Raw genomic sequence first — 12,964 nt, forward strand, 5'->3', positions numbered from 1 at the left:
CAGTCCCAGTGTTAATTCTGATTTAGTTTTAGTCATTGTCTTTTGACTAAAATACCTTTTAGTTTTAGTCATGTTTTAGTCGTCTGAATTGTTTTAGTTTTAGTCGACTAAATATCATAAGATTTTAGTCGACTAAATCTACAGTAGATTTAGTGGACTAAAATCTAATGGGTTTAGTTAAATTGTAATGCATGAATTAAGCATTTCTCTAAAATGTAAAATTTAAAAACTCATATTCTCCTGGAGAAAACATCTGTTAACCTGTTAATATGAATTACATTTTTAAACATGCATTGAACATACAATACAGACAAAGATTTATTTGTTGTGATATATAACATTATCTTGAAATTAAATAAAGCTACTTCTCATAAAGAAGATCATGGTCCTCTTTTTAATGAATGATATATGAGTTCTTTATAACAACTTGCATACGATATTCTTCATTCTTTCAAGTATATCTGTATAATTTAAATATAGATTAATCCTTAATAAAGTTATTAAAGTTATTCAGTCAAGAACATTGAGTGATTTTCTCTTTATTGCTTGTTGTTTGATTAATATATGACGGACAGCAGCATGGTTATTAGACTGCTGTCTCTTTAAGGCTGAACGCAGGGATCCAATTCACTGACACGTTCAATATTCTCCTAATTTTGTATGTTCACTTAAGACATAACAGACTGTGTTTACGTGAATACTCACCAAAACGGGCATAATTTTGCGTGTTCCGTTCAAGTTCGGAAAGACGCAAAAGAGAGCTCAGTTCAGCATTTGTGTGCTGTCTGAGAGGATTTCTGTGCGCACAGAAAACCAGACTGAATTGAGCTCTCTTTCGTGTTGTCACACTTTTTTGGATTTATCCATATGTCTGCTCTTCTCTTTCTCCCAGATGTTTACATTTTAGAAAGTTTCATGAGACTTTCATTGGAAGTGAATTCCAATGTCCTGCCAGGTAGATCAGCATGTTAAATTTCAAATGCAGTGCAGTTCTGACCGGATCTCTTCCCAAATCGTCCCTCCTTAACATTTTCATCTAGTTTTTATTCGTTGACAAAAATGTCAATAGATTTTTGTCATAGTTTTTGTCATTCAAAACTGTTTTTTATTCAGCTATAGTCTTGTTTTCATCAGTGAAAAAATGTTGTTGATGAAAATGAATACTGGACAGTAGTGTATAATAGTGAATAAGTGTGATTTTTTTTTTCTCACCGTTTGGTGGGGGTTTGATGTCCGAGTCTCCTTGTTGACTGGAATTGTCTGATTGCCCAGATTCTGCAGTGAAACAAAAAGAAATAGATGCATTCAAAATGCTTCATATTCAATTATTACTGTTCAAATCGGATTGTTCAGTGATGTTTAGGCACTTGGACACAACAAAATTGTAAACGGATATTTTCAAGCTGTGTGAACACAAGAGAAAATGAGAAACGAGTACATATGCATGAAAGTGTGCGTTATCAGCACAGTTTATGTCAGGCTACGTGTGCATGTGTGTTTGTGGAGGTGTTTATCGGGCGGTTGTAGGTGATAAGGGAACACACTGGCCCATGCCAGCACGATTTGATAGAGTGTGTAGAGATTAGGACAAACACACTCGCACAAACAAAAGAACAGCAGACTAAACGGAGGAGAAAGAGCGAGACGAGTCTCTTTTCTCTCCATTTAGCATGTTGTCTCCATCTCTGTCTCTCTCTCTCTCTCTTTCTCTTTTTCTGGAGTCCTGGCAGCCATTTTAGTCTTTGGCAGCCATCTTAGTATTGGCGATGTGCACACATTCCTGTTAGCTGACGACACACACACATACACACAGGATAAACATAGGCCCAAACCCATGAACACGGCTGGAAAATGTGTACAGTAGGTTGTGTTTCACATGGCATACAGCATCCTAGTCCTGTTTGAGCTCACTGATGCTCAGACTGAGAGCAAAAGACAGCGACAGCGACCGTCATTCAGTCTCAAAGCGTGTTGGAGATTTCTGGCGACATGAGCAACAGCTACCATTTTAATTTGTTATGAATTCGAAAGAAGCCCTGGCTGGTGTTGCTATTTCAAAAGCGTCACTTTTTGTCATTTTGGAGCTTGAAAGCAGCCGTCACTCCTTCTACTATCAATACGACGAAAGAGCAGCTGGGATGTTCCTCAAAATTTCACCTTTTGTGTTCCATGGAAGAAAGTCATACAGGCTTGTAACGACATTAATAATGACAGAACTGTCATTGAATTTGACCTATGACCTATGATCTATTGTCAATGTATTGTAAATGAGACTTTTGCTACAGACGAGGGCAGTTGGTGTCTCTCGCTCTAGATGAAACCTGCTGCATATCTGTGATCTTTTCACACAGTGTCAAAAGTTACACAAGCACACAGATTGGTGCAGACTGCAAACGCTGCAAACTGACTTCACCCACACATAAATTATGTTCATACAGTATGCATCTAGAGCAGCTTCATGCACCTTTTGCTTTTGGTGTTATTTAGTAGATGAGTTAAAAGACAACCAAAGGGGGGAAAATACCCTTTTAACCACTTTTTCTTTGATGTTTTAAGTCATTCAAACACCTCCCCAACTTCATTATATATATATATATATATATATATATATATATATATATATATATATATTACACACACACACACACACACACGCACAAAATTATTCAAAAGTTTGGGGTTTGATCAAGTTTGATCAAAAATATACTAAAAACAGCAAAATTATGTAATATTAATACAATTTAAAATAACAGATTTCTATTTTAATTAGAGCTGTCAAACGATTAATCATGATTAATCGCATCCAAAATAAAAGTATGTTTACATAATATATGTGTGTCTACTGTTTATATTTATTATGTATATATAGACACAGATACATGTATATATTTAAGAAATATTTACATGTATACATGTGAGTATATATATATATATATATATATATATATATATATATATATATATATACACACATGCATGTGTATTTATATATACAGCCACATGAAATCATTATAATATTCTGATTTGCTGCAAAAGAAACATTTCTGATTATTATCAATGTTGAAAACAGTTGTGCTTCTTCATATTTTTCATAGAAATTGTGATACTGTACTTTTTCAGGATTCTTTGATGAATAGACAGTTAAAAAGAGCAGCCTTTTTTAGGATTATAAATGTGTTTACTGTTACTTTTGGTTAATTTAATGCATCCTTGCTGATTAAATGTAGTAATTTCTTTTAAAAAACCCAAACATTTCTCTCTTATGTGATTTTTTTGAAGAAAATCTTTTCCTAAAAACTCACCATAAAGGTGTTATAAAAGTAGACCATATCAACTGTAAACTATATTTCAACTCTTTTTAAGTCATTTGACAGCTTTGTGTGAGAAACAGACCAAAACTTATGTCTAATTCTTAGAATTTTATTACTTTATTATCCAGTGCAGCTGTCAAAATGGAATTTGGTGCATGTTGCATGAAGTTTCACCATAAGAAGTGAGTAGATGTCCACACATGTCCTTTTTATTATCATTTATAAAGACATGAGATATGAGACTTTAAGTACGTGTATGTTTGTGCCTATAAAACGACTCTCTCTGTGTCTTTTAAACATGTCTCTCTCTGACCCAAACAGATGTTAAACCCCATACAGCCACTTTTTCTTCGCCCCCTCCCTCCGTCCCCGTTTATCAGCATGCAGTTGGGTTTCGCTTAAGAGGTTTAGCATTATGTTGCTAAACATTCTGACCTTTTTTTAATCCATAATGCTCTTAAAGTGTTCCAAAGCGCCCTAATCCCCTCCGCCTTCTCACTCCGCACTCATTTATCAGCCAATAGTCATCATTCTCCAGCTTCCTTTCAGCTCTAATTATTTATTTCTCATCCTGAGCTCAGTGTCACGATGAGAAATATCTCATAGCTGGATGACATCCGTATACGTGCGGTACCGTTCGACTGCGAGCGCGCTGGATTACAGATGCTCTGGAGTTACAGAGTCGGCCGAGACAAACATCTGTCTGCACTTACACATGAAGAGCTTTAGGGAGCAGCTCAGCGAATGTAAACTCATTTGTGAGGTTATTTCATTAAAAGCAAGCTGTTTTTCAATGTGCATTTGTGTGTGTACATTTTTTCTATGTATGCATGTGTAAGTCTGTGTATGAAGGAGCAGGTGTGTGAGATTGGTTTCGGCACAGCCTGTCACCCATCTGTGTGCCCGTCTGCAGCCAGAGTCTGCCAACACACACACACACACACACACACACATAGAGAGAGAGAGAATAGAGAAAGAGACACACATAAGCAGAGAGAGAAGACAAGAGAGCAGAAAAATAAAGATGCATCTTTCACACATAAATCCAAGCATCTCCATCAGTGTGCTGACATAAATAGCTTTAACACACCAGCGTGATACACGCTGGCTACTGAAGACGTGATTTGGGCTCTTTACAAGCTTTTGATTGGATGGGCACATCAGATCTCAAAGGAACCCCAGGAGGATCCTGGTCCACAAAGACAGACAGATAGAAAGACAGACAGAGAAGGATTGAGAAGGTCGAATAATAATGACACCATGTTTCTCAAATCACTACAGAAACGATAATAATCACCTAAAGACATATTATAATTTGTTTTGAGGAACTATTCTATTCTGTTCTGTGCTACTCTGCTCCATTTTGTTTTATTCTACTCTTTTCAATTACATTATATTGTAAAAGCCTGCCAAGGTCACATTTTAATTCAAATTCAAGAAGATTTTTTTTTTTTTTTTTTGTAGAAAATTATACACACTACTTTTCATTTGCATTTAATTGATCAAAATTTGCATTAAACTGACAGTAAAGATGTTACAAAAGATTTGTATTCCAAATAAATGCTGTTCTTTTAATTTTTTTTAAGCGTATTACAATTTCCACAAAAATATTAAGAGCACAGCAGTTTTCTAAATGAATGATAAACAGAAATGTTTCATGAGCATCAAATCATCATATTAGAATGATTTCTGAAGGATCATGTGACACTGAAATTCAGCTTTGATCACAGGAATTAATTACATTTTGAAATATATTCAAACAAATTGTAATAATATTTCACAATATTACTGTTTAACTGAATTTTTAATCAAATGCAGACTTGGTTAGCATAAGAGGCTTCTTTCCAAAACAATAATAATAATAAAAAATCTTCCCAACCCTAAACTTTTGAACAGTAGTGTACAAAATCATATATATTTTTTAAATAATTTTATATTAATATATATTATATATTAAATAATACATTTCATTGAGAATGAAATTTATTTGCAATTTATGTACAATAGCCTGCTGAACACTTCAAATGAGAAATATTCTTAATTTCCATGTAATTTTGTAAAAACATGCAATGATTCATAAAAATATGATAAGATATCATTTTCCTTTGGTTTTCTTCATTCAGTGTGATCTGGTCATGATTGCCTGAGGTTTACCTCTTACAGGCATTTGAAGTCTATTCTAACTCTATCCAGTAGGGGGCTCCTGAGGGGCAGAGAGGAAGTCAGGCATGTAAACAACAGAGTGAAAAGCCCTAGAGCTTTGGGAGACAGCAGGTGATGTGATTTGGGCCATTTCAGGGCAGTCACAGGTGTGCAATTTCACATCAACAAACATCACCTTTCATTGTCAATAAAAATAAACACAGTTTGTTGACACTTGTGGTTTGATCGCTGTGGTTGTCTTTCTCCACACAGTACAAGGCCAATAAATTACATCATAAACACACTCTTATGCAATACAAACAGAGAAATACACTGATAACACTCCTATCTCCTATCCAGGGCTGAATCTGGAGAGATACAGCAGGATGTGCATCCATTTGTGTGTATGTGGGTGAGAGTGTGTCCTCAGAACACCCTATGACCCAGACAGGATGTGACTGTTAAATAGGCCTCACAATAGTTCAGTGTGTGAAGGGCTGCACAGGATACCAGGTATAAAACACTCACACACACACACACTCTCTCTCTCTCTCTCACATGTTTTATAGGGACATTCCATAGATATAATGATTTTTATACTGTACAAATTGTATATTCTACCCCCTACTGTAAACCTGAATAATACAATCAGTTACCTCAAAATTTTTAAGTTTTAAGAAATTCAAAGTTTGATTTGACTGAATTAATTTTGTTAAATTTAAGTTTGTCCTACTGAAACCAATTAATTATTCTGAGCGTTAGGATTTACGGAAAACTTTCTGCATTTTTACATTTTCAAAAGAAGTCATTCAATATGATTTATAAGCTGTTTTCCTCGTGGGGACCAAAAAATGTCCCCATAATGTAGAGAGTAACTGAACCACGCACACTTTTGATCAATTTAACACATCCTTGCTGAATAAAACTATTGATTAAAAAAATAAATAAATAAATCTTTCCCAAACTTTTCAATGCTAACAACACACTAGCATCACAGTGGTGAGTTCTGCGCACAGCAGCACCACTCTTGTTCATCGGAAAATGCCCAAATCTTTTTTGGATAGTGCTACAGAGATCCACCAAACTGATCATGTGATGTAAAAATGCCACTTTGTGCCACAGAAAGAGAAAGAAAGTGATACAAAGAGAAAGAGCCCGAAGGAGGTCTGGGAACAGAAGGTTCTGCCAAAAAAGCCGGGAGAGAGAATTAGGAGGGGGAAGGCAGACAGGATCTGTTGCCAAGGAAAGTGAAGAGAAGAGAGGAGTACACAACATACATCTAGACAAAGAGAACAGAGCGAACAGACAACTAATAGAGGAGGAGAACAAACAGAATAACAGACAGAAGACACACACTGATACATGAACACACATGCACTTTGACCCTCAGTCACGGAGCCAGAAACCTAACATGCTTGTATGTGGAAGCTGGGGTTCCTTTTCTAGCCAATGGCAGAGCTGGAAACCCAATGCACAGGCCAATGAAATATGAGGGTTCTGATCCAAACTCCGCCCCCTCACAGCTCTTTGTGTATTGTGTAGTTGAAGCACACAGATGCTCAATGATGTCATGAGTGCGAGTTCTGCAGCGGGTCGGACGGTCGTCTGAGGTCACGGAGGGCTAGCGAACTGTCATTCGTGACAGCTGGAGGGGGGAAGAAGTTACACATGGATATGCATCTTTGAAGGCTTCGCATGAGTTTATCCATGTTGTATAAAACTAGAAATTGGGGCATGTGAATTGCGCGTGTGTTTATGCGCTTATCGGTATGATCCTTTAGCGCTACCGCACTAATAAACCTAGTACGTGATTAGAGGATCCAATAAGCTTTTCCCAGAATCCTCAGCAGTCCTAAACACAAGCAAACATCCGAGCGTAAACATACACAAACACAACAAACATCTCGACAAGGGAGCGCAGACACAGGTCAGAGTCTAAAGACGAGCTGTTCTGTGCTGACCTGAGATCTGTCAGTGTGTGTGTGTGTGTGGTTGGCTCTTATCTTATTAAATGAGATAAGGAGCTTGAAGAGGAGTTTGTCCCGTCTAGATTCTTGCTGTTTGTCACAGCACTAATAATTGACTGCTGACAGTCTCCCGTCGCTTAACGTTGATCTGGGACCTTCTCCTCTCAAGCAGCCAGTCTGGGGAACGTGGAGTAGGACAGGCCCAGGCTTTATTTTTAACACATTCTCTACTGGTAAAACCTTAACTCTTTCTCCATCAGCGTTTAGATCACTTCCATCAACACTCCCAGAGCTTGCAAAGTCCTAACCACTTCCTGGGTCGACATTTCACTCTGTAACATTAGGCCGTTTTGATTTATATCCTGTTTATTGTTAACGAGCGCATTATTTTTCATATGCATCTGCTTACATTTCTTCTTTGCCTGTGTTTTCGATCTAGAGATACTGTACTCATTCAGAAGATGTGTAATAGCGCCCCCTAGCACACTGCAGTGAAAACATGGAAAGCCGTAAAAACTTGTCAATGGCGGGGAAGAGAGCTTCTCTTAAAAGTTTCTCTTAAAAATAGTGAAATTACTAATATTAATTCCAAAACATGCTAGTATTGAAGCACAGAGGTTGAGTAAGAGCATTTATTCAGCAACCACTATTGCAAACAATATAGTCGAGATTTATGTTTTAGGTTTAGGGGTTTTGCCTTAATAAACATCACGAATAACATCTAACTCATTTTGTATGAATGACTAATATTTACAAGAGCTGTTGAGTGATCAGAAAGCAGCAAACCGTCATTCTTTTACAATCCGTCACAAAGCTGATCTGAGAGTGAGGGTTCAAGATGCAGAGAAATAAAGAGAACGAGAGCGAAAGACCCATGAAGGTTTCTCTAGTGGAACTGCAAGTGACTGCATCTGTTTGGCAGCAGCTCAGAAAAGTCTAGTGTTTCAGCCTCCACACACACACACACACACACACACACACAGAGAGAGAGAGAGAAAGCTCAGAGAGAGCTAGTGTTTCAGGCCTCGGCCTCAGGGACTGCTATTCCAGGCTAGTTTATGAAAAACAGCTTTATGTGGAAAAAACGTTGGAAGAGAGAGAAAAAGAGAGAGAGGTTGAGGGAGTCTGCAGTTAGAAACAAAAGCCACGTACGCACTGCAAAGTTTTGGGAGTGATGATAACCGTATTAAAATGTGGGAGTGACTCCACAAAAGTTACCATTACATGCGTGTCCAGGATGCAGGAGTGATTCCTGAACCTATGATAGCTGACAAAGTGATTGCCATAGTGACGGTGCACAAGAAACACTGATGCAGGTTTACCTGTTTTACCTCGTACAGAATTTGAACCAAACGAGTCAAGACCAACACATTTTAGTGATTTGCTCACATCACACCAAGAGAATGGAGACATCTGATGTGCTTTTAATTTCTTCATAGTTGGGCCAGCGTTTTGTGTGAATGTGAACCTTGCATTTTTGTCAAAATCTCACTTAACACCTATTCTGGTATCCTGCCGCATATTCTTACAGATCAAAATCTCCAAAATTTGGGGTCAGTATTTTTTTTTGGGGGGGGGGGAGCCATTAATACTTTCATTGAGCAAGGATGCATTATTTTGATAAAAATTGACAGAAAAGACATTTATAATGTTAGATTTAGGGAAAATAGAAAACCGTTACATTAAAATGTAACAATATTTTACAATATTATTACATTTTACTGTATTTTACACAGGGGCATTTCTTCAAGATATCTTTTTGTGTAAAGTAAATTACAGAACTTTCATTTTAAGGTGAACTACCTCTTTTAGGCTTGTGTCTGTACTATTAAAACAGTATGTTTATTTCCAAGCCCCATTTTTAATATTTGAATACATTTTTCTATTTATAATTGCCCCCAGCCAGAAGCGAGCAGGAAGTGAGGTTCATGTTTAACGTGAGGAATCGAGGAGGAGACATCTGCTCTGTCCTTAAACAGGCCACAGATGCATCAACTCTGTGACTCTGGGGCCAGTAGAGCACAGCTGGGAGGCAGGTGCTGTCTATCATCTGGCATGAAGCGGATCACAATAACCTCAAATGAACCGGCTCTATTCCCGCCCTCAGCAGCCCTCGGGGTGAGCGGGACAGACCGCCTCTCAGAAACACCTACAAGCCCAGATGTCAGGCACTGCCAGCGATATTTATCATTAAACACGGCTTTCCAGCGCTTGACGGTTTCTGAAAGATGGACTGTTACAAACAGAGCTCAAGCAGCTTTTACTACGTTTTATACTCAGACTTTGATGCTTTTGTAGAGTTTCAGAAGACTTAAAGCGATAGTTCAACCAAAAATGAAAATGCTTTTATTTACTCGCTCTCATGCCGTTCCAAATCTGTATGACTTTCTTTTCATGGAAAACAAAACAAAAAAAGATATTTTGAAAAATGTCTCAGTGTTTGTTTGTTTTTTGTCCATATAATGAAACACATTGTGGTCTTATGTTGTTGTGCAACCCACTGACTTTCACTGTATGGAAAAACAGTTGAAATATTCTCCATAATATCTTCTTTTGTGTTGTACAGTACATGTAGTTGAAAGAAATTTTGGTTTGGAAGAACATGAGAAATTTCGCTTTGAATTAACCCCAGAGCAGATCTACGTACACTACCATATAAAAGTTTGACTTTTTTTTTTTTTTTTTAAGAAAATGATACTTTTATTTGGAAAGGATGTATTAGATTGATAAAAAAAAGTGGCAGTAAAGACATTTATAATGTTACAAAATATTTCTATTTCAAATTAACCTCTCTTTTGAACTTTCTATTCATCAAAGAAAACATTTATCATGGTTTCCACAAACATATGAAGCAGCACAACTGTTTTCAACATTGATAATAAGAAATGTTTCTTAAGCAGCAAATAGAATAGAACAGAATAGAATAGAATAGAATAGAATAGAATAGAATTCAGCATATTAGAATTTCTGAAGGATCATGTGAAACTGAAGACTGGAGTAATGATGCTGAAAAACATTTAAAATAGAAAATGTTTTGTAAATTGTAATAATATTTCACAATATTATTGTTTTTACTGTATTCTGAATGCAGCCTTGGTGAGCAGAAGAGAACAGAGTTTCTTTCCACAACACTATTTATACTCATATTTATTTAGCATATCATATCTCTTATTCACATTCCCTTGAATTTGTATATAACATACCTGTACATGCATATATTGCCTATTGTATATTTTGTATACTGTGCATTTTTATATATATATTTATTTTTATTCACTTACTTTATTTTCTATCTTGTCGCTGTCATTCTGTCTGTGTACAAATTCCTTGTATGTGCAAGCTTATTCTGATTCATAAAAGACTTTTTTAAAAACAAAAAAAATAAACATTCCAACCCAAAACTTTTGAATGGTACTGTACCTTACTTTTTTTTCTTTTCTTTTTTTTTGGTGCTTTCTAGACAGACAAGGTCACTATGAACTACATAAAAATGTCTCATTTGAACAGCTAAGAGGTTTGGAACAACATGAGACTGAGTAAATAATGACCAAACTTTCATTTTTTGGATGACCTATTCCTTTAATTCTGCCAGAGTTCACTTGTATTCCTTAATTTGATCTGATGCGTGTGATTTGATTTCTTTTCAGCTACTAGGAGCAGGAGTCCAACCCTTCAGCTCGCAACACCAGATGCAGCTCAGACATCCAAACATTTGCTTAGTGATTTAGTTTTCTGTTTTAGTTGGGTGGCGTTCACCTCCCTGGCAGCAAACGCACATACCCTGCGGCCGAGACGCTGGGTTTTCCCTCGTTTTCTTCCTCTCCTTTTCCATCCCCTGTTCTTTTCAAGGACTAGTATTTTTGTGGCACTGTAGCGGCCCCACCGACATCTGCAGATTCTCACAGAGAGTGCAGGAATTCAGTCACACACTCGCTGTTACAGAAAAGCGTCCCACACACTTCTCCCTTTTCATCAAGGGTGACGAGAGAGAGAGAGAGGGGGGGAGGGATTGAAGATGGAATGAGAGGAAAAAAGAGATAATTGCAGGAAAGTGGGATTATTAGGCCATCAGTATCCTTTCAGAGAGAAACTGCCAGATAAATGAAATCAGATGGCAAGAGAGAGAGAAAGAGAGACAGAGAGAAACTCAGGGCTGATGCTTGAAAGGTCATGATGGTCAAGTGTCCATCTTATGTAGAGGCTCGTCTTAATTATTGTTGTATTGTTGAGTGTTGATCCTTGTCCATTTATTGCTACACTACATTCTAAAAAATGCTGGGTTAAAAACAATACAAGTTGGGTTGAAATTGGACAAACCCAGCAATTGGGTTGTTTTAACTCAACTGTTGTTTAAAAATGACTGTATTGCTTACTTAAAATGAACCCAATGTATGTTGGAAATTAACAATAATATTTTTAATAAATTAAAATTTATTAATAAGTTTAATTAATATTAATTAAACAAAAAACATTTATTAAATTGCTTATTAATAAATGTTCACCTTTTGATTATTATTGTTGCCTCTAGTAATTATGTGTCTGATTTTTAATTCTGGGTTCATTTTAAGCCAGCCATATAGTATTTTTTCATTTTTAAACAATAGTTGGGTTAAAACAACCCACTTTGCCTAGTTTGTCCATTTTCAACCCAACTTGCATTGTTTTTAACCCAGATTTTTTCTAGATTGTATACTTGTATACTGGATTGTAATTTCAACCCAAACGCTGGGTTGAGCCTGTTGGGTCATTTTGTTGGGTTATTTTTTCCATGGTTGGGTAGTTTTTGTGTAACCCAGCTATATTTGGGGTTCATTTTAAGCCAGCATTATAGTAATTTTGAATCAATAGTTGAATTTAATAAAAACAAAACTTTAACCCAGCCAGCTGGGTAAAAACAACCCGAACTGAGTTGTTTTTAACCCAGCATTTTTTTTTTTAGAGTGTATCGTTCAAAAGTAGAAAGTCAAATTTTTAATGTTTTTGAAAGAGGTCTCTTATCTTCACCAAGGCTGCTTTTATTTGATGAAAAATACAGTAAAAACAGTAATATTATGAAATATTATTCCAATTTTAAAGAACATTTAGAATGTAATTTATTTCTGAATTTTCAGCATCATTACTCCAGTCTTCAGTGTCAAATGACCCTTCAGAAATCATTCTAATGTGATGATTTGCTGCTCAAGAAACATTCATTATTATTATCAATGTTGAAACATTTTTGCTGCTTTATATTTTTGTGGAAACTGAGATTCTTTAATGAATAGAAATTTCAAAAGAACAGCGTTTATCTGAAATGAAACTCCCCTGAATACCCTGCTAAAGATGATCAATTGCATCATTTTGAGGAAGCTGAAATGCTGAGGAGTCTGTGAATGTGAAGACACTTTAGATTTAGGTACAGGACTGTTAGAAAATGTGCTTTGGAACGCCAGCAAGGATTCATCATTTTCTCATTAACATTGAGCTGAGGTAATTACATTCTACAAGTTAATTACTCCGTTTGGCATCTCTGCTGAAAAACAGGACAGTAAGTTCTAGAATAAA

At 36.3% G+C, this 12,964-nt stretch overlaps 1 protein-coding gene across 14 annotated transcripts in view; it reads right to left on the minus strand.

Annotated features, from left to right (window-relative positions):
- The window catches only part of LOC125271881 (nuclear factor 1 X-type), a 110,590-nt gene that overhangs the window by 21,474 nt on the left and 76,152 nt on the right, over window positions 1-12,964 (minus strand). For all 14 annotated transcript variants that reach the window (XM_048196186.1, XM_048196187.1, XM_048196185.1 and 11 more), the window contains one exon: window positions 1,213-1,275. In XM_048196186.1, coding sequence (XP_048052143.1) covers window positions 1,213-1,275 — 63 coding nt within the window. The remainder of the gene's footprint in view (window positions 1-1,212; window positions 1,276-12,964) is intronic.

The sequence above is a fragment of the Megalobrama amblycephala genome, linkage group LG7 (assembly GCF_018812025.1).
Source record: "Megalobrama amblycephala isolate DHTTF-2021 linkage group LG7, ASM1881202v1, whole genome shotgun sequence".
Lineage (NCBI taxonomy): Eukaryota > Metazoa > Chordata > Actinopteri > Cypriniformes > Xenocyprididae > Megalobrama > Megalobrama amblycephala.